The following is a 20,098-nucleotide window of genomic DNA, read 5'->3' on the forward strand; positions in this document are numbered from 1 at the left end:
CAAGGTTAGAGGGGCCAGAGCAGACCTCTGGAAGGGTTTCATCTCTTCTGTCAGCAGTAGTCGGGTATGCTGTGCAACATCAGCAGAGCTTCCTTTGCAGCTACACAGGACCAGGGTTATAATAACTGTTCCATAAGTAACTGTCAAGTTGATCTATTTCCCTCTGAGGGTGCAAAACAGATTTACTTCTGGCTAAGGCATCAGAGGATGCTTCATCACAATTTGTACCCCTTGGGAGACAAAGTTTTTCTCATTAAGGAAAAGTCAGGTTTTCTCATTAAGGAAAACCTACTTCTTGTAGGTTCCACCTGCCAAGCTATTTATTTATTTATTTATTTTTACGTGGGCAGGCACCGGGAAATGAACCCAGGTCTCCGGCATGGCAGGCGAGAACTCCGCCACTGAGCCACCATTGCCCACCCAATCTGCCAAGCTATTTATGGTAGTAACTATGGGGAATGCCTCAGAGCAACACGGTGGAATGGACAGAGCAAGCAGACCTAGTTTCTAACACTAAGCAAGTCATTATACCTCTCTGTGTCTTAGTGTCTCTGTCTCTAAAATAGGAATCATGATGCTTAATTTACAGAGAATTAAGTATACTAACATAGGAGAGACTAATATAAGGCAGGACTCAATAAATGTTGGTTTCCTTTCTCTTTTGGTAGATGAAAAAACACACCTTCCAAGCAGGGCCCCAGGGCAGGGTCTGAGATCGTCTTAGAGGAGTAAACATGGTGGTTGTTCCCTGACCAAGCTCAGGACATTGTCTCTGTAAAAACAAGATTACTAGGTGCAGCCCTGCACACATCTCAGTGAATACTAGATTGGATTTTGTCCCAGCTCAGATACTTAATTAGCCATAGGATTTTGAGCAAGTCATTGAATCTCCTTGGGCTCAGTTTTCTCATCTGTAAAGTGGGGTTAAGAATAATTCTTGCCTGTCTTACTGAATCTTTGTGGAGTGGATAACAGAATTTATATAATGTAAATGAGGGGAAAGAAAAGGAAGCGTCTTTTATTTGGCTGTGTGATAGCTATTCTTTATACTCATAAGAAAGCACTTTAAGTTCTTTTTCATCTTCGGAAAAAAAGGATGACCTTGCTATCCTTTCTGCCTAGGAAATGTTGGCAGTGGATGCCCCAAGGAGACATAAGGTATCCGTCCATGTTCTTGCCAGGGAAATGGATTCTTGTAAGTACTGAATATTGACTAATTTAATTTAAGTGAATTTTTAGCTGCGTGTCTTATAGAGCACTGGGAAATAAAGGGGGTGGAAAAGGGGAGCTAGAGACACAGTATCTGCTCTGTTGACACAAAAGTAAGGAGGAAAGGGAAATTAAGTAGTGAGCAAGAGAGCCAATGCCAGATAGCATAATGCCGAGCTGGGTGCAGGTTCATAAGAAAATACAGCCAGCTGCTGGTAGGACATCTCCAAAGAGGCTGTATGGAACTGCTGCAGAGCAGGGGAAGTGTAAGCAGTTTATCTGCCTGATATTTCCCATTCCCTGTCTTTTATTGGCCAAAGTTTGTCATGGCCATTAACTCCCCTGGCCTTCTTTATCTTATGAGGGTCTGTCCAAGTGGCCAGAGCCTCAAGGTCCAGTTAGGTCAGATCTGGCTCTGAAGAAGTTGCTGTGGCCTAAGCTTTTTAATTAAAGTAACATCATGAGCCATTGTTTGGGACACTCCAGATGGGAGACAGAAGAAGCAATCAAGGCCTTGGGGAGCAGGCAGCCTAAAAAGACCTGAGGAAATGCAAGAACCGGGTCTAGTACAGTTACTTAATGAACTGACTCTGGTTCAGAGTTTTCTGCAAGTTGCTCTTGTGTGCTACTATCAGTAAATGCCAAGCATTAAAACTTTTTTTTTAGGTCCTGTTGTTGGAGAATTCCCATGTCAAAATGATGTAAATTTGTCACAAGCGCCAGCCTTGCCACAAGTAAGAAATGGAAATGCAATGATAAGTGATAGCACTGTAAGAGGACTTTCTACCTGAGATGAGCTTGTTCATCAGGACGCATAGACTTAGGGGTTTTAGGGCACTGGGTGCTTGAGTTTCTACTTTGGGTCATCCTTTAGGCCTGTCACTTAGGTGCACATTCTTTTTGATAGCTTGCATAGTAGTAATTCATATCCTTCCTTTTTTGGCAGCAGGGAGACTCAGCCCCTGCCCTTGTCTGCCTTTGCCTTTTGCTTAAACAGTTTTGTTCTTCTACAGTGAGTCATCTCCAGCCACATCTGTTCCCCCCATTGAATATTAGAGTGAAATCTTACTCTGTGATGTAATGCTTTAATCATCTAGTAAGATTGTCATTTAGTTCCAGTAAAAGGAAACTAACTGGCAGTGTAACCAGGTCTGTGATGGGTGGGCACACCAGCCTCTAGAGTCTGCTGAGGCCTTGGTGCTGAGCCCTTGACATGCCAGCCTTTCTGTAGATAGAGGAAAGCCAAAAGTCTTCCTTCTGGCCCAGAGTCCCACTGTGGATTTCACCAGAGGTTGCATAGACCCAACCCTTGGCTCTTTGGCCAAACCAATCCAGGAAGAAAGATTAGCAGGTCAAAATAAATTAGTCTGTCAGCAGAAAACTGATATGCTGTTCAGTCTGTTTTTTGCATGAAATATACTAAGAGGGAACTTTTTTTCTTTGCAGCCTGAAGTGATTCAGAACATGACCGAGTTCAAGCGTGGTTTGCCACTGTTTCCCCTTGTGAAACCACATATAAACTTCATGGCTGCAAAACTCTGAAGATTCCCATGTGTGGGAAAGTGCAAGTGGATGCATTCCTGAGTCTTCCAGGGGACAGGAAAACAATCTTGGCCACTTCAGTCATTTCTGGTTCATTATTAGAGACAAAAAAAAAAGTTGACGTCTTATGTAGAAATATTAAAAATCCAAAGTAATTAAATTACAAAATCTTCTAGATGTAGAATATTTTTAAAATACATGCCTCTTAAATATTTTTAAATTTTTGTTTTCGTTACTAAGAGAAATTTCCATATATAATAATGCTTAAAATGGTGAGTGATATTCCTGTAGAATCTTCTTTCCCCATTCTGTAAAATAGTCACTTTTAAGAAGAAAAACAAGTTAGTTTTTCTTTTAAAAGTCTCCTAGGTTGATAAGAGAAGGTTTCAAAACATTTCAAAAGGTAATACCTTTTAAAAAATTGATCCTCAAATTTGCTTTCTATTCAGTGGTTTCATATAAATCAATATGGAACATTACATTTGGCAGATAATGACAAAGCAATATAATTTCTTTTGTTAGTGAAATTGCTGATTATATAAGGCATGGTTTTAATCTTTTTATAAAACTTGAGTATGTTTTATATTCCAACTAGTAAAATGCTGGAAAACCCTAGAATATCCCACTTATTTACAGTGGCTAGTAATATATATTTACATCAATTTTGTCCCAAATTAAATTTCTCAGGATTACTGTGGTTTGTTTCTTTCTGATTTAATTATATTTACATTATTGTTGTTCATCAGTGGTTTGCAGTGTTCCATCAGTCTTAATTTTTTCCATCAATGTACAGCTGTATTTATTTAACCAGTATGAGTAGGTTGAACTCCAGATCCTACCGAGTGTGTGACATGCTTTTCCAACATCAGCTGTTATAAATACCTGTAACTTTTTACTATATTGAAATTGCAATGTTTGCAAAACAAAATATTTTGCCCCATTATGAAATTAAAAGATAATTATTCAAAGCCACCTTTTTAGAAGTATAAAAAAATAAAGCCTTGGATTCTTAAATAGCATGGTTTTCCTAAGACTCTAAAATCCCTTGTTGCTACCAGTCTAATCTTGCCTTAAGTGTTATTTTTTTAATATATAAATATAAATATACAAAACACGTATAATGTTTGGACTTTTAAAAATATTTTTTTCATGAAATACTATTTCAGGTTAAATTGTTACTGTAGATTTAACAGCTATTTTTAAATATTTACTGTTATTAAAACTTCCTTCAAGAGAAATTGTTACTTTACTTCCATATAGTTAACAATAAATGGCCCTGTTATCCACTAACTCAGGCATAGTAAAGAATAGCATTTTCAAATGACATTTTACCTCCATCTGACTTGATTTGCCAGGACCTTTTTTCTGTAGTCATATCTTTTTACATTTTAAGTTTTCACATTTTCAGTTTTCCAAATAATCTAAATTTGGGGCAAGAATGATGTAGTCACAACTGTGGAGGCTGCTTTTGAAAGCAGGGCTCTGCTTCTGCTGTCAGCTATATGTGGTGCTGTAACCATTTTTAGCCCTTCGAGAACTTTTTCGTATGAAGCCTGTCTTTGCCCATCAGAAGGTGAGTCATCACTGCCTTCTGGTTTTATGCATTGTAGACTATGCAGCTTTTCATCACACTGCAAATATATATTTTACTAATCTAAAATTAGTCCTGAGTGTTTAAATCTACCACTGTAAGGTAAATAGAAATCCACCCATCTTTTCTTGTGGAAAAGTATATGCTATTGAATAACTTTTAGCTCTTTTTTTTTTAATAGATGGAATTTATCAATGTCATTTTTATGAGAAAGGCACATGAAGAGATCTTAAAGAAATCACATGTAGTCTTCTAGGAATCTGTGTTTATTGTTCAGTGTGCTCCAGCATTTTCCGGTCTCCACATTGGATCTAGAGCTACCACTGGATCACTCAGGCATACTAATGGATTCATTTAAACGGGTCCAAGCTGCAGTCCATGAGCAATAACAGACCACCCTGGATACTGCTGTTTACTCTATGCTTAGCAAATGAGATCTGTGAAAATAAAATAAGTTATTAGTTACATGTGACTTTTTAAAAAGTCTTTTTGATTAGTTGATGTGGAAGAGAAAGCATGTGACACAGCAAGTAAGGTGAAGTACTAGGGTTATCCTGTTTACAATAAATCACCTAAATTTATCATCTGAAGTTTGCATTTGTATGATTTTTACAATTTTAATGAAATGGTACAGTGGCCAGTGCTTAACCTACTGCTCAGTGTCCCGATTTGACAGTGCTTCTTGGTTTCATTGATCCTAGTACAGAAAGAAGTGAATTCTTATTTTTTTGTAAAAAGCATATTCTGGATAGCAGTGATTTAGTAGATAAATGGCCCAATTTTACACTTAAAAATAGATCACTTTTGTAAACTAAGAATCTCAGAAATATTTCTCTCCTTTACAGTCAGATTTCTTATCCAAGCTGGAGTCTGTGAGCCCCTGACAAGATAATCTTTCTACTCTTATGACTGCCAGCTGACTCTGACAGGTGTTTCAAAAGGAAATTCCTCATTCCTAGGTTTCCAGCACCCAGTGTTTTACTCAGGGATGATGCAGAAGCACTATGCAGAGGCAAAGAGCAACGCAAGGTATTACTGCTTGGTTCTTTCTGTCTCCCAACATGCATGAAAGGGAATCATCTGGTCCCCTTATTGTATTTTCTAAGTCAGCTTCTAGGAATGCTTATGAAGAAAACCAGGGATTCTCACCTATTTATTTCCCTTTCATGGTGCGTGTGAGGGGTGGTTCTACCCTCTTAATCCTTCTCTGGCAGTGCCTCTTGGCTTCTGGATTCCAGGTGTTCTGTGCTACCTGTTGAATGAAGTTCATTGACCTTGTCAATGCAAACATTATATACTCTGGTTTCTTAGGGCAAATTTTACTGGTAATTCTCAATTGCTACTTTCCTCACCCAAGTCCAACTCTTCAAAGATAATGTAGCATTTTTGATGGTTCATACCCAACATTAACTAGTATTAATGCCCACCTCACAGAAATCATTTCATGATTCTCCATAATACTCTTAAAATTATCATCATCAAACATCCCAGTTTTCAGAGTTAGAAATAGGCTTAGAAAGGGTTTGTCCAGGGTCATTCCAGAAGCACAGATTCAAAACTCCACTTCAGACCAAGGCCATAAATGTATTTTTGGAACAAAGTAGAAAGGCAGTGGCTTTTACATTTATATGAAAAATGTGACTTGATTTCCCAACCTTTGCCTATTTTGGAGGCAGTGAAACTGATTCTCTGTCTACCCTTCTCTTCTCCATTTCACTGTCATTTTTACTCTGCTCAGCTACCTAGTGGCCAAATATCACCACTGCCTGCAGGATCTACCTCCCTTTTGTGGCTAATCCATACCTATAACTCCTGTACTGCTAAGGCCTTGAATCAGTACAAGTTCTTCCTCCTTTTCCCTCTGTTATTCATCAAGAAATTTAGAAGAAGAATATGAAGAAGCATCAAATTCACCTGTAAGAGCATTGCCCCTGCACAAGGATGATATGCAAATTCGTGAAGTGTTCCATATTTATGAAAAAAGAAAAAAATTCACCTGTAAGATGCATTTTACAGAGTTCATAATAAAAACTCAGCAAATGAGAGATAGAAGGAAACTTCTTCAACCTGGTAAAGAGCATTTATGAAAAGCCTACTGGTAACATATTTAACGATAAAATATTGAATACTTTCCCCCTTAGATCAGCACCAGGACAAGGGTATGTGCCTAACCACTTCTGTTCAAATTTGTATTTGAGGCCTTAGTACAGCAAAGCAGGAGAAAAAATTAAAGGCATAAAGATTGGAAAGGATGAAGTGAAGCTGTCAATTTGTAGATGTTATGAATGCATACATAGAAAATTCCAAGAACTGTACAAAAAAATGCTAATAACTGAATTTCAGTTGCAGGAGATGTGGTAGGGGGCAGTCCAAGTGTGGCCTGTCCCATTTTCCTGGGACCCACAATTAACATTCTTTACTCAGGAACAGGTGTGTCAAGCCTGGCAGGATAAAACACAAACACCTGGTAGATAAGGGAACTGCCTTGCCCTGTTGTCCAAAGCATATGTAAACATTCACTGGAGACAGTCTAACTCTGATGGGCAAGTTTTGACACCTTTGGTATATCTGTCACTGGTGGGGAGGGACCAGGTAACACAAGAGAGGGGTGCTGTGTGTAGAATACCTCCCTATGTGAGACCCACTGGCTGTGCGGAACCAGTGCCCACAAGTGAAGATGACTTTGCTCTGTCTCTTTTGATTAAAATGTCTTTCCATCAGAGTCTCTGTGAGTCATGTTTTTTTCTGACAACCCCAACACCTGTAATGGAGCGGGTTAACATCTGTTTAGATGTCTCCTTCTGACCAATAAGTCAGTATTAACAAACCAATTGTATTTCTGTATACTGGCAACAAAAGTGAAATAATTTTCAATAGCATCCAGAAATTATGTATTTAAGGGTAAATTTTTTAAAATGTGAAAAACCTGTACATGAAAAACTTCAAAACTTTGCTAAGAGAAATGGAAGAGGATCTAAATAAAAGAATATATGTATCATATTCATGGCCGGGAAGGCTCCGCCTTGTTAAAATGTTCATTCTTCCCCAACTGAGCTATAGATTCTAAGCAATGTCTATGAAAATCCCAACAAGCTTTTTTGGCAGACATCATCAACAAGCTGATTTTAAATTTTATGTGGACATGTAAAGAATGTTGAATAGCTGAAATAATCCTGGAAAAAAAAGTTATCCTTCCTAATTGCAAGATATATAAAACTATAGTAATCAAAATATTATAGTATGGGCCACACTGAGTCCAGAAATAGATCCGCACATTGACTTCAATTGATTTTTGACAAAGTGGGAGGAAAATAATGTTTTCAACAAATCATTAAAGAATGGATAAAAAATTGAATCTTAATCCTTACCTCACATACACAAAATTAATTAAAAAAAGACTAGGTTTAAATGTAAATGCTACAACGGCAAAACTTATACAAGGAAACAGGTGAAAATCCTTTTGAAGTTTACTAGGCAAAAATTTCATACGATGCAAAAGTCACTAACAGAAAAAAAATGGACAACAAAAAAAAGTCTTCAAAAGATATTGTTAAAGAAATTAAAAGGCAAGCCACTGATTGGGTGGAAATATTCACAATACATAAATCAGACAGGATTTATATCTAGAAGAATATATAGAAAACAAATAAAAATCTGGTAAAAGTTGAATAGATGCCTCACTAAAGAAGATATAGACAATGGTCAGTATGCATGTGAAAAGATGTTCAAGGCAATAATTTATCATGGAAAAACTACCATGGAAAGCTACCATGAGAAGCCAAACTAGTGAAAAAGGAATATTGATAATTACCTGGAGACTGGAGATGCGTCCTGCCTTTGGATCAGGGTACGTTAGGAGACTTTTTTTTTTTTAAGGTAAATGGAAATGTTCTATATCTTGATTATGGTGTACACTATATACAATTACTAAAAATCAAATTGTCCATTTAAACTGCATAAATTTTATGTGAATTTTGCCTCAATGAAAAGTTGGGGTTAAAAACTACAATGAGATACCAGTCCTTACAGACAGGCATGGCTAAAATTAGAAAGATTCACAGTATTAAGTGAAAGTCTAGTGTCTAGCACATTTTTTTTTTAAGTCTCTTTTCCTGCCACAGAGCGGGTACATTCGTTCTTTATTGTAGCAAGAGATCCTATTTTGGAAAATGTTTCAGAGGCAACTTTTACAACTGTATAGATACAGTGAGTTTGAAATGTAGTTAACAATTGAAGCATTTTATTGAAGCTTATTTTAGAATACAAGTATTAGTAATTCACTTGATGAAGTGGTTAAGAGGAGCAGATTTGGGGGACACTGAATTTCTGTAGATGATATTCACAATGGTTTGTAAGACAAATATAAGTTGAATTCTAAATGTCCTAGGATAGATTATTAGGGTATCCTGTTGTGATGCTTTTTAAAAAGGGAACAATAGGGCGGGCCGCGGTGGCTCAGCGGGCAAGAGTGCTTGCCTGCCATGCCGGAGGACCCCGGTTCGATTCCCGGCCCCAGCCCATGTAAAAAACAAACAAACAAACAAAATATAATAAAACAAGAAAATGTTTAAAGATGTTTCCCTTTCTTCCTCCCTTCCTTCCTTCCATCCTTCCTTCCTTCTCTGTCTTTCCTTCCCTTCCTCCCTCTCTCTTTAAAAAAAAAAAAAAAAAAAAAGGGAACAATATGTTTTTAATACTAAGAGTAGTCATTTTCTAATCCATGTATTTTACAAGATAAAATTTTTTCTTGCAGAAGGCTCACCAGTCATTTAGCAAATACATTAAAAAATCTGACGATAAGTACTATTCAAAAGCACAAGAAGAAAACAACGTAGTGTCTGTCTAAGAATGGAAAGGCAATATGTGACTCAGTTCCCTTTTAATGATAATTTTGTTAAAAGAAAAACTTGATGAAATTTAGAATCTCACAGGTCTATTGAGCGATTCATGAATCAGGCAGCATCCATTCAACAAATAGAAAGGAGCTGTGGAGGGAGAGGGTAGGGGGAACTTATGCAGGTATAGGGCGAACACAGAAACAAAGGTGTTCTGATTGGCTGATGTTAAGTTTCTATTTTACATGATGTGGAGGGGTGGTCTTACAGAGTGGGAAGCTGATACACATTGATTAGTATGGTAGCTTGTTCAGTCTGATAAGCTGTCTCTCCTGGACAGAAACTGGTTTATCTACCAGCTGTTGCTTTCCTGTAGTCCTGTAGGGTGCATTTTATTGTTCCATTTTCTCAGAAAGCACCAGCAGATCTTTTTTTTTTTTTTACAGTTTACAAAACACTTTCGTTTAATCTGTACAACAGTATTGAGTAGTAATTAACATTTGATTGACAACACACCATTTAAAAATCCCTCTTATGCTTATTATTTACTTAATCATTAACCCCATTTTACAAAAGAGAAAACTGAAGCTCCGAATTAGAAAACAGCTTATCTAGTAAGAGAGAGGACTAGAACTTAGATTCCTTGTCCAGCCATGTCCACTTACAGCACAGAGAGCCTCAGAGATTGTGGGGGTCATTCCTTAAGTTTGGTAAATATGCCCTCCCCACCCCTTCCCCATGTTCTACAGTCTCACTCCTGCTCCTCATCCTTTTCCACCTCTGTGGAGAAATTCCATCCACCCTCATTTCCTCTGGGTCCTTACTGTAGCATTTATATCCTTTCAACTCTAAAGTTTGACTTCTCATACTGATAAATCCTTCTCCATAGCCAGTAAACCTCAAGGCTCCCTGTATGGTTTTTTAAATCCCCCCTTGGTGTAGATCCCCTCCACTGCCACTCCAGCTCTCTTTTCTTCATAACATTTTCTCAAATAAGAAATCTATACTGTTGAGGATTCATTCCTCAATCCACTGCCATCTGCCTTCCTCCCTGCCACTATAGTAAAACTGCTCTGGCAGATGTTTCCAAGGAAATAACTGCTAAACCTGTGGACACGTCTCAGCCTTCATCATTCTCACCCCATTGACACTTTCATCTTGTCGATCACTCTCCCTACTTTGGATGTTTCTCTTCAATGGGCTTCAGTGACACCAGAGAAGACTCTAGGTCTCCTCCTGCCTTCCTGATCATTTCTCTTCTTTCTCCTCTGCTAGGTTTAGCACCATCAGAGCCAAGACCTCACCTGTCTTGTTAAGCACTGTAACCCCAGTGCTGGGACAGCACATGTATGGATGATCCTTGTGACATTGCTGAATGAATGTACTGAATGTTAGAGATAGTATAGTGAATAGGGCACCTTCTCTGCCCTCAAGCAGCTTTCAGTCCAGTGAGGAAGTATAGTACAAGTTGCTGGAGAACATAGGATGGATACGGGACATGCTTAATTCCTCCAGATTCGAATTGTGAAAATACCTATAAAGTTTTGTCTTCCGGGGAAGCTCATTAGTAACTCCTCAATGCCCAGTGTTTTTACTGGGGGGCATTCTCAGGTGTACCCTCTGCCTAACATTTGCCAAAATTCCTAACTAACAGAAGGAAATTAGGTGTTCAGCGTAAACTACATTGTTCATACTCTCAGTTTAGAAACAGTGAGCCACTCTTACCAGTTTAGGGAATAGTGGAAACTTTTCCAAAATCCAAGATCTCAGATGCCAGCCAAGGGCAAACCTTACAAGTAGGCCTCTAAGGGTAGTAGTCTCAGGCCTGCTAAGTTAACTCATTTCTACACAGATACTGAGCCTTGTCTTGGGAGGTGAAGAATGCTTCTTTAGGGAGATAATTTCTAAGTTGTAGTATGAAGGGTGAGGAGAAGAACAAGAAAGACCATTACAGACATATTGGACAGATGAGCAATGGCCCTGATGTGTGAGAGACACATTTGAAGAGCTGTAAGTAAATGTGACTGTACTCAATCTTATTCTTTCTTACAGTGAATTCATCTACTCTATGGTCTCATCAATGTATGCTGATGATTCACATACCTACCCTACACTCCCTCCACTGGATAGCCAATTACCTATTGAACATCTTCTCCTGGACAGCCCACCTACTTCAGACTCAACATGATCAATACAGAACCATGATTTTGCCCCAACCTCCCTCCAAAAACATTGTTCGCCTTGTATTCTGTCTTGAACTGATACCACCACCCACTCGGTTACCAAGCCAGAGTCCCAAAAGCCATCCTGGATGCCTCTCTCTCTCTAACCACCCTCCCCCCTACCACATCCAAACATTAGCTAAGTTCAGTTGTTTTGGCCTTCTCGATACTTTGAAATTCCCTTCTCCATCTCTATGGCCATCCCACCTTGTTATTGCAATAATATCCTATTGGTTCCTTGCTATTAGTCTCTCTCTTCTGTAATACTTTTATGCACATTTAAAATGTGAATTGTATCATGCCACACTCCTGCTTTAAAATCTTCTCTGGTTCTTTATATATAATCCTTAGGACACAATCCAAATTCCCAAGCATAGCCCTTCATGTTCTGACCCTTGTCTCTCCTCCAGGCTCATATCCCACAGCTTCTCCCTCATATGTACCACCACCCTGTACTCTAAAACCCAGTAGTACTAAGCCATCTTCAAGTACTATGAACACACATGATGCCTTGTCCCTCCTTGCTTTTGCAGAGGCCATTATGTAAGGCTTCCTCTGTAGACACTGCTCTAAGTTCTAAGCATTTTATATAATATTAAATAAATTAAAACATTTATTTCTCACAACCACTGTATGAAGTAATCTCTGTTATCTTCATTTTACAGATGAGGAAACCTAGACAGAGTGGATAAATACCATGGCCAAGCTCATACAGCTAATATGTTGCAGCACTGAGGTTTGAGTACACAGATTTCTGTGTACTGCAGATGGCTATGGAGCAAATACCAGGGCGGATAGGGGAGAGGTCCCCCACCCATAAAGGGAAATCAGACTGATGCTGTTAGCCCTTGGAGGATGCAATTGGGTCCTAACAGGAATAGACATTTACTCTGGGCTGAGTTTTGCATACCTGGTGGTAGATGCAACTGGTCAAAATACTAGAAACAGACAGAAACAGAAGATACAACAATTTGGATCACCGAGTAAGTTAGGGTTCTCTAGAGAAACAGAATCAACAGGGAACACTTGCAAATATAAAATTTATGAAAGTGTCTCACGTGACCGTAGGAATGCAGAATCCAAAATCCACAGGGCAGGCTGCGAAGCTGATGACTCCGATGGATGGCCTGGATGAACTCCACAGGAAAGGCTCACCAGCCAAAGCAGGAATGGAACCTCTCTCCTCTGAGTCCTACTTAAAGTCTGTTAAGTCTAGCTCATTTATTGTAATATTCAAATTCTCTGTTTCTTTATTGATCCTCTGTCTAGATGTTCTGTCCATTGATGAGAGTGTGGAATTGAAGTCTCCAACTATTATGGTAGATGTGTCTATTTCCCTTTTCAGTGTTTGTAGTGTATTCCTCATGTATTTTGGGGCATTCTGATTCAGTGTGTAAATATTTATGATTGTTATGTCTTCTTGTTTAATTGTTCCTTCTATTAGTAGATAGTATCCTTCTTTGTCTCTTTTAACTGTTTTACATTTGAAGTCTAATTTGTTGGATATTAGTATAGCTACTCCTTCTCTTTTCTGGTTGTTATTTGCATGAAATATCTTTTCCCAACCTTTCACTTTCAACCTATGTTTATCTTTGGGTCTAAGATGTGTTTCCTGTAGACAGCATATAGAAGGATCCTGTTTTTTAATCCATTCTGCCAGTCTATGTGTTTTGATTGGGGGATTCAGTCCATTAACATTTAGTGTTATTACTGTTTGGGTAATACTTTCCTCTACCATTTTGCCTTTTGTATTATATATATCATATCTAATTTTCCTTCTTTCTACACTCTTCTCCACACCTCTCTCTTCTGTCTTTTCGTATCTGACTCTAGTGCTCCCTTTAGTATTTCTTGCAGAGCTGGTCTCTTGGTCACATATTCTCTCAGTGACTTTTTGACTGCAAATGTTTTAATTTCTCCCTCATTTTTGAAGGACAATTTTGCTGGATATAGAATTCTTGGTTGGCAGTTTTTCTCTTTTAGTAATTTAAATATATCATCCCACTGTCTTCTTGCCTCCATGGTTTCTGCTGAGAAATCTACACATAGTCTTATTGGGTTTCCCTTGTATGTGATGGATTGTTTTTCTCTTGCTGCTTTCGAGATCCTCTCTTTCTCTTTGACCTCTGACATTCTAACTAGTAAGTGTCTTGGAGAATGCCTATTTGGGTGTATTCTCTTTGGGGTGCGCTGCACTTCTTGGATCTGTAATTTTAGGTCTTTCATAAGAGTTGGGAAATTTAGTGATAATTTCTTCCATTAGTTTTTCTCCTCCTTTTCCCTTCTCTTCTCCTTCTGGGACACCCACAACACGTATATTTGTGCGCTTCATATTATCATTCAATTCCCTGAGCCCCTGCTCAAATTTTTCCATTCTTTTCCCTATAGTTTCTGTTTCTTTTTGGATTTCAGATGTTCCATCCTCCAGTTCACTAATTCTAACCTCTGTCTCTTGAAATCTACCATTGTAGGTTTCCATTGTTTTTTTCATCTCTTCTACTGTATCTTTCATTCCCATAAGTTCTGTGATTTGTTTTTTCAGACTTTCCATTTCTTCTTTTTGTTCATCCCTTGCCTTCTTCATGTCCTCCCTCAATTTATTGATTTGGTTTTTGAAGAGGTTTTCCATTTCCGTTCGTATATTCAGAATTAGTTGTCTCAGCTCCTGTATTTCATTTGAACTATTGGTTTGTTCCTTTGACTGGGCCATATCTTCAATTTTCCTGGTGTGATTTGTTATTTTTTGCTGGCGTCTGGACATTTAATCAGATTTCCCTGAGTGTGAGACCCAGCAGGTTGAAAGATTTTCCTGTGAAGTCTCTGGACTCTGTTTTTTTGTATCCTGCCCAGTAGGTGGCGCTTGTCTGTCTGCGGGTCTCACCAGCAAAAGATGTTGTGGCTCCTTTATTAATGCCACTACTGGTGTTTGGTTGGACCCAGTCCCTGCCACTGTTGGAAACTCCCTCCTCTCCCTCCGGTCAGGCGCCTATGGGGGTGGGGCTCTGGTTGCCGGCCGCCACAGCCCGGGGAACTCGCCACCGGACCGGGAAGCCACCTGTGGGGGAGGGGCACCGGTCGCCAGCCGCCGCGGCCTGGGGAGCTCGCCGATCCGAGACCCGCAGCCGGACCGGGAAGCCGCCCGTGGGGGAGGGGCGCTGGCCGCTGCGGCTTGTGGAGCCCACTCATCGAGACTCGTAGCCAGTCTGGGAAGCCGCCCGCGAAAGAGGGGCGCCAGCTGCCACGGCTTGGGAAACTTGCCTCTCCGAGACTCTCAGCTGGTCCAGGAAGGAGGAAGGGAGGGGCACCGGCCGCCAGCCGCCGCGGCCCGGGGAAGCGCGTGCCGCTCGGGGAGCTCACCGCAGCTGAGTCTCGCAGATGGTCTAGCCAGTCCAGACTGGGGCACGCTGTGTGTCCGTTCCCTGCCGTGGCCCCGGGAGCTGTTCTGTACCATTTCTGGTCACCTAGTAGTTGCTCTGGAGGAGGAACTAAGACGCGTGTACCTTACTAAGCCGCCATCTTGGCCCCTCCTCCAGGTCTGTTGTTTATTTTTATTCCATATGTTTTACTCGTCTGTTGATAAGGTAGATAAAAGGAGCATCAGAAACAAGGTTTTCACAATCACACAGTCACATTGTGAAAGCTGTATCATTATACAATAATCTTCGAGAAACATGGCTACTGGAACACAGCTCTACATTTTCAGGCAGTTCCCTCCTGCCTCTCCATTACATCTTGACTAAGAAGGTGATATCTATTTAATGTGTAAGAATAACCCCCAGGATAACCTCTCAACTCTGTTTGGAATCTCTCAGCCATTGACACTTTATTTTGTCTCATTTTGCTCTTCCTCCTTTTGGTCAAGGCTGTTTTCTCAATCCCTTGATGCTGAGTCTCACCTCATTCTAGGATTTCTGTCACCCATTGCCAGGAAGGGCCACACCCCTGGGAGTGATGTCCCACGTAGACAGGGGGAGGGCGATGAGTTTCCTTGTCATGTTGGCTGGAGAGAGAGGCCACATCTGAGCAACAAAAGAGGTTGTCTTGGAGATGACTCTTAGGCGTAATTTTAAGTTGGCTTAGCCTATCCTTTGTGGGTTTAAATTTCATATGAACAAACCCCAAGATTGGGGGCTCAGCCTATAGCTTTGGTTGTCCTCACTGCTTGTGAGAATATCCTTGAGCATTTTTAAGGTCATTTTTTTAAGGCTTTGTTTGGTTAGTCCACATGCTCATCTTCTTCACTGGTGTTTTCTGTATTTTTATCCTCTTCTATGAGATGAGCTATCATTCCCTGTTTGTTTGTATTCTTTTGTTACACATTTTAATGATTTAAAATGTCAACACTCAGATTTATTCCCTGAGATGCCTGTTTTTTGGTTTTGTAACCAGCTGGCAATCAGAGATTTTCTTGAGCTTCAGACCTCTCACCAGGAAGATCTCCCAAGATGAATGTAGTGTATAGGTTTTTCCATTTTCTGGGCCTCTGTCTTATCCTGGACTTTTGCTTAATAGTTGTTTTGGAGTTCTCATGTTTACAGGAGTTTAGTTGTCCCTCTTTTTCTCAGGAGCTAAACCTCTCTCTCCCAGATGTTTGAAGCAGGTAGGACTTTGTCCCAATCTGTCCACCTCTATAGAATTTTAAGCTCTTCTCATTGTCACTAGCTGCTTTTGCTTGTAGGACAAATTCTGGGAGGCATGTCACCCTGGAGAGGACTTTCCCAAGTCAATCTTTCCATCCAATGGGCCAGGGACCCATGAAGGCATCAAAACTTTTCTGAAGCCTCCCAAAAAGCTGAGCTTTCCTGGCCTGCCTAGCAAATGCAGTCCTTTAGCTAACTGTCCCCCACAGCCATTAAGAACCACTGTGTCTTTAAATCTCCACCACCTCCAACCTTGGCTGGGGAGTGTTGAAACAACGTCTGTCACTGTTGGGGGTGGGATTGAAATAGCTGTTGCCTTGCCTTTGTCTAGTCAGGTTGAAACAGTAGCTGCCCTCAGAACTGGGCCCCCAGAGATCCAAATTTGTTCATCAAAAGCTGTGAGTAGTGATTGACCTTGCCCAGCCCTGTTCTTGGGGAAGAGGATTTTTATGTCCCTTGCTGTCACTAGTGAACTAGCCAGTGACTAGACCGCAAGATGGCTTGCCATGAGAAAGGGGGGGGGGGGGGTTGCCAGTAGCTGCTACACGAAAAGAGCAATTTACTGTGCTTTACTGTGGTTTATCAGCCTCATCCTCCCACTTTTCCCTGGATCTGTATAGTGTTCTGGCCTCTGGAGTTTCAATAGTTGTTTCAGATAGTTTCTGCCTGTTTAAGAGTAGTTCTGGTGGAAGTACTGAGTCCTGAAACTCCTTATTCCACTTTGCTGGAAGTCTTACAACATATCTACACAATCTTTTCACTGGGTAGAATTAGATCTGCATATTTGCAAAGGATTAACTGGCATAGTATGTACGAAGCTCAAGTTTTTGTTGTTGTTGTTGTTTGTTTTTGGTCTTTAGATGTCTTTTATTTATGTTAAACTTCCAGGCATATATATCTATATGTATTTTTTTTGATAAAATATTAATAGCTGTTCTTTTTTTCACCCCTGCCTCTTTAAAAAGCATTTTTATTGTGAAGTATGTACAAAAAAGCAATAAATTTCAAAGTACATTGTAACAAGTAGTTATGGAACAGATTTCAGAGTTTGGTATGGGTTATAGTGCCACAATTTTAGGTTTTTCCTTTCAGTTGCTCCAAGACACTGAAGTCTGACAGAAATATCAGTATAATGATTCAGCGGTCATACTCATTTGTTAAATCATATTGTCTCTGTTATAATTCCTCCTTCTCCTTTGATCCTTCTCCCAATCTTTTTAAAAAATACTTTCATTGATAAATCTTTTCACACATACAGTCCATACATGGTGTACAATCAGTGGCTCACAATATCTTCACATAGTTGTATATTCATCACCATGATAATTTTCACATCATTTGCATCACTCCAGAAAAAGAAATAAAAAGAAAAAAACTCATACATACCATAATCCTTACCCCTCCCTCTCAATGACTACTAGTATTTGAACCCACCCAATTTATTTTACCCATCCCTATTATTTATTTATCCATATTTTTTTACTCATCTATCCATACCCTGGATAAAAGGAGCACCAGACATAAGGTTTCATAATCACATGGTCACATTGTTAAAGCTGTATTGTTATACAATTGTCTTCAAGAATCAAGACCACTGGAAAACAGCTGAACAGTTTCAGGCACTTAACTCCAGCCACTCCAATACACCATAAACTAAAAAGAGACATCTATATAATGAATAAGAATAACCTCCAGGATAGCCTTTCAACTCTGAAATCTCTCAGCCACTGACAAAGCTTAGTTTTGAGAATAAGAGAAATTCCAAATCAAGTCATTGCCAAAGCAATCCTTTCTTTGAAAGACTGGAGTCCTGGGGCTGGCTGCCAGAGATTTTTCATCCTGGGCTCCTGTGTCATATGGCAATGCACACGGCAGCCTTTCCTGGCCTCTCTATTCTCGTACAGGTCCTCTGTTGAATTTTAGCTTCTTGCTTCTCATGGTTTTCTCTCCAGTTGATAGAGTTTTTATTGGTTTTGCATAATCTATAAATTGCTTAAGGTAAGATTGATGTTTTAATGATATTTAGTCCAGTCCATGAATATGGAACATCCTATCATCTACTTAGAGCTTCTTTGAATCTTTTTGTAATGTTTTGTCATATCATCTCAATGGAAACCACATAATCAAAAGGCCCCACCTTCAATTGGGTGGGTCACATCTCCATGGATATAACTTAATAAAAAATTCCCAACAAAACTGTAAGCCTGCCACCACAAGATTAGATTAGGAATAAGAGCATGGCTTTTATGGGGTCCATAAGAATTTCAAACCAGCATAGATATATATATCTAGATTGCCAAGTCATATGGTAATTCTATAATTTACTTATGGAAGAACTGTATACTGTCTTCCACAGTGGCTGTACCATTTTACACTGGTACTGATATGGAATGTGTATTCCTTTTTCTCCACATCCTCTCCAACACAGGTAATTTTCCATTCAATAGTAGTGTGAAATGGTATTTCACTGTGGTTTTGATTATTTCCCTATTAGCTAGTGATGTTGAACATCTTCTCATGTACAGTTGACCATTTGTATATTTTCCTTGGACAAATGTCTATTCAGGCCTTTTGCCCATTATTTAATATGGCTGTCTTTTTGCTGCTGAGTTGAAACATTCTGGATATTAAACCCTTATTGGAGGTAAGATAAAATGTGGTTTCCAAACATTTTCTTCCATTCTGTAGATTTTCATGATAAAATCCTTTGATGTGCAAATGTATTTTTTTTTTTTTTTTTTTTTTTTTTGGTGCATGGTCCGGGAATCGGATCTGGGTCTCCTGCATGGAAAACAAGCATTCTATCACTGAACCACCCATGCACCCAAAAGGTTCTAATTTTGATGAGGTCCCACAAAATCTATTTTTTCTCTTGTTGCTTGTTGTTTGGGGGTAGTCTAAGAAACCATTGCCTAACACAAGGTCCTGAAATTGCTTCCAGTTCTTTTTTTTTTTTTTTTTTTGATATATATAGTTCCTAGTTTGCTCGATTATTTATCAAGAGCCATCAACCCCCAGCCACTTTCTGGCCTTCTCTTGAAACATTCTCTTGCACATTAGCTGTAATCTTAACATCCTTTAAGAATTACATCACTGTAATGAGCAACTACCATATAGCTAGCAAACGGTTAAAATTCAAAAGGCTGTTGATAGACATGAAGAACCCATGGGGGATATATTAACTGGGAAAAGGTCACTTTTTAGGGAGATGGAAATGTTCTAAATGTAGTGGGTGTTGTTCACAAAGGGGTACAAATATTTTAAAATTCACTGAGCCATTACCCTTTGAGATTTGTGTATTTTACTATATATAATGCCAATAAAAAGGGAGTATGGTGTCAAATTTAAAATACTGTCTTTGTGGTAGATGTTGCAGCCTTAAGGGATGGATAATAGGCTGAGCAAGTAGAACATTTTCAATTCTACATTCTCATCTGTTAAATAGGATAATAAAAACTGTAGAAATCAATAGAAAAAATAACACAGCTGAGTCATCTAAGGAAAGACCAGTTGAAACTTCCTTCTCTTTCTTCTGTTCTGAAGCCCCTTGTACTATAGTTCAATAAATTCTGTGGGTGTGGAAGGAGCTCACTGAAGGGAAGATGACATTGCTAAGATTTCTATTCCTAATTCTTTTTTGGGAAAACCCTTCAATCACATTACTGACACCCCCAAATTACAGGCATTCACTTCTAATTTAGTCTGTGTGCTTACTACCAAGAGATCTTAACAGGATTATTTCTTTGTACAGATATATCACCAGGGCAGCAAAATGTTACAGTGCCTTATTTACTTTTCTCTTAAAGGACTTCCATTGAAAAGGTCCTGGTGGCTCTCAGGAGGTGAGCTAGTGGGCACTCAGCAAATGAGAGGGTATTAATTTGCTGGGTGTTTAAGCTGGTTCCAGGTGTATTGAGAAACTTTATTCAGGTCACTGCCTTTATAGATGGGCTTCACATTTATTAGGAAATGATCTGACAAGATTTTACATCTTCTAAAAACTACTTCAGGAGGTGCAAGAGTAGTTCAGTGGTAGAATTCTCACCTGCCATGTGGGAG

At 39.4% G+C, this 20,098-nt stretch overlaps 2 protein-coding genes and 1 pseudogene across 6 annotated transcripts in view; 2 read left to right on the top strand and 1 right to left on the bottom strand.

Moving 5' to 3' along the window:
• IDE (insulin degrading enzyme) overlaps positions 1 to 4,932 on the top strand; it is a 124,208-nt gene extending 119,276 nt beyond the window's left edge. For all 3 annotated transcript variants that reach the window (XM_077125432.1, XM_077125431.1, XM_077125433.1), the window contains exons 23-25: positions 1,123 to 1,195; positions 1,876 to 1,943; positions 2,656 to 4,932. In XM_077125432.1, the coding sequence (XP_076981547.1) occupies positions 1,123 to 1,195; positions 1,876 to 1,943; positions 2,656 to 2,751 (237 nt within the window). In that variant the 3' untranslated portion in view covers positions 2,752 to 4,932. The remainder of the gene's footprint in view (positions 1 to 1,122; positions 1,196 to 1,875; positions 1,944 to 2,655) is intronic.
• The window catches only part of MARCHF5 (membrane associated ring-CH-type finger 5), a 103,941-nt gene continuing 88,435 nt past the window's right edge, over positions 4,593 to 20,098 (bottom strand). For all 3 annotated transcript variants that reach the window (XR_013161624.1, XR_013161623.1, XR_013161622.1), the window contains 2 exons: positions 5,492 to 5,594; positions 4,593 to 4,779 (listed from right to left, as the gene is read on the bottom strand). The gene's annotated coding sequence lies outside the window, so the exon portion shown is untranslated. The remainder of the gene's footprint in view (positions 4,780 to 5,491; positions 5,595 to 20,098) is intronic.
• On the top strand, positions 6,196 to 6,318 carry LOC143654678 (U6 spliceosomal RNA; annotated as a pseudogene).

The sequence above is a fragment of the Tamandua tetradactyla genome, chromosome 13, assembly GCF_023851605.1.
Source record: "Tamandua tetradactyla isolate mTamTet1 chromosome 13, mTamTet1.pri, whole genome shotgun sequence".
Taxonomy (NCBI): Eukaryota; Metazoa; Chordata; class Mammalia; order Pilosa; family Myrmecophagidae; genus Tamandua; species Tamandua tetradactyla.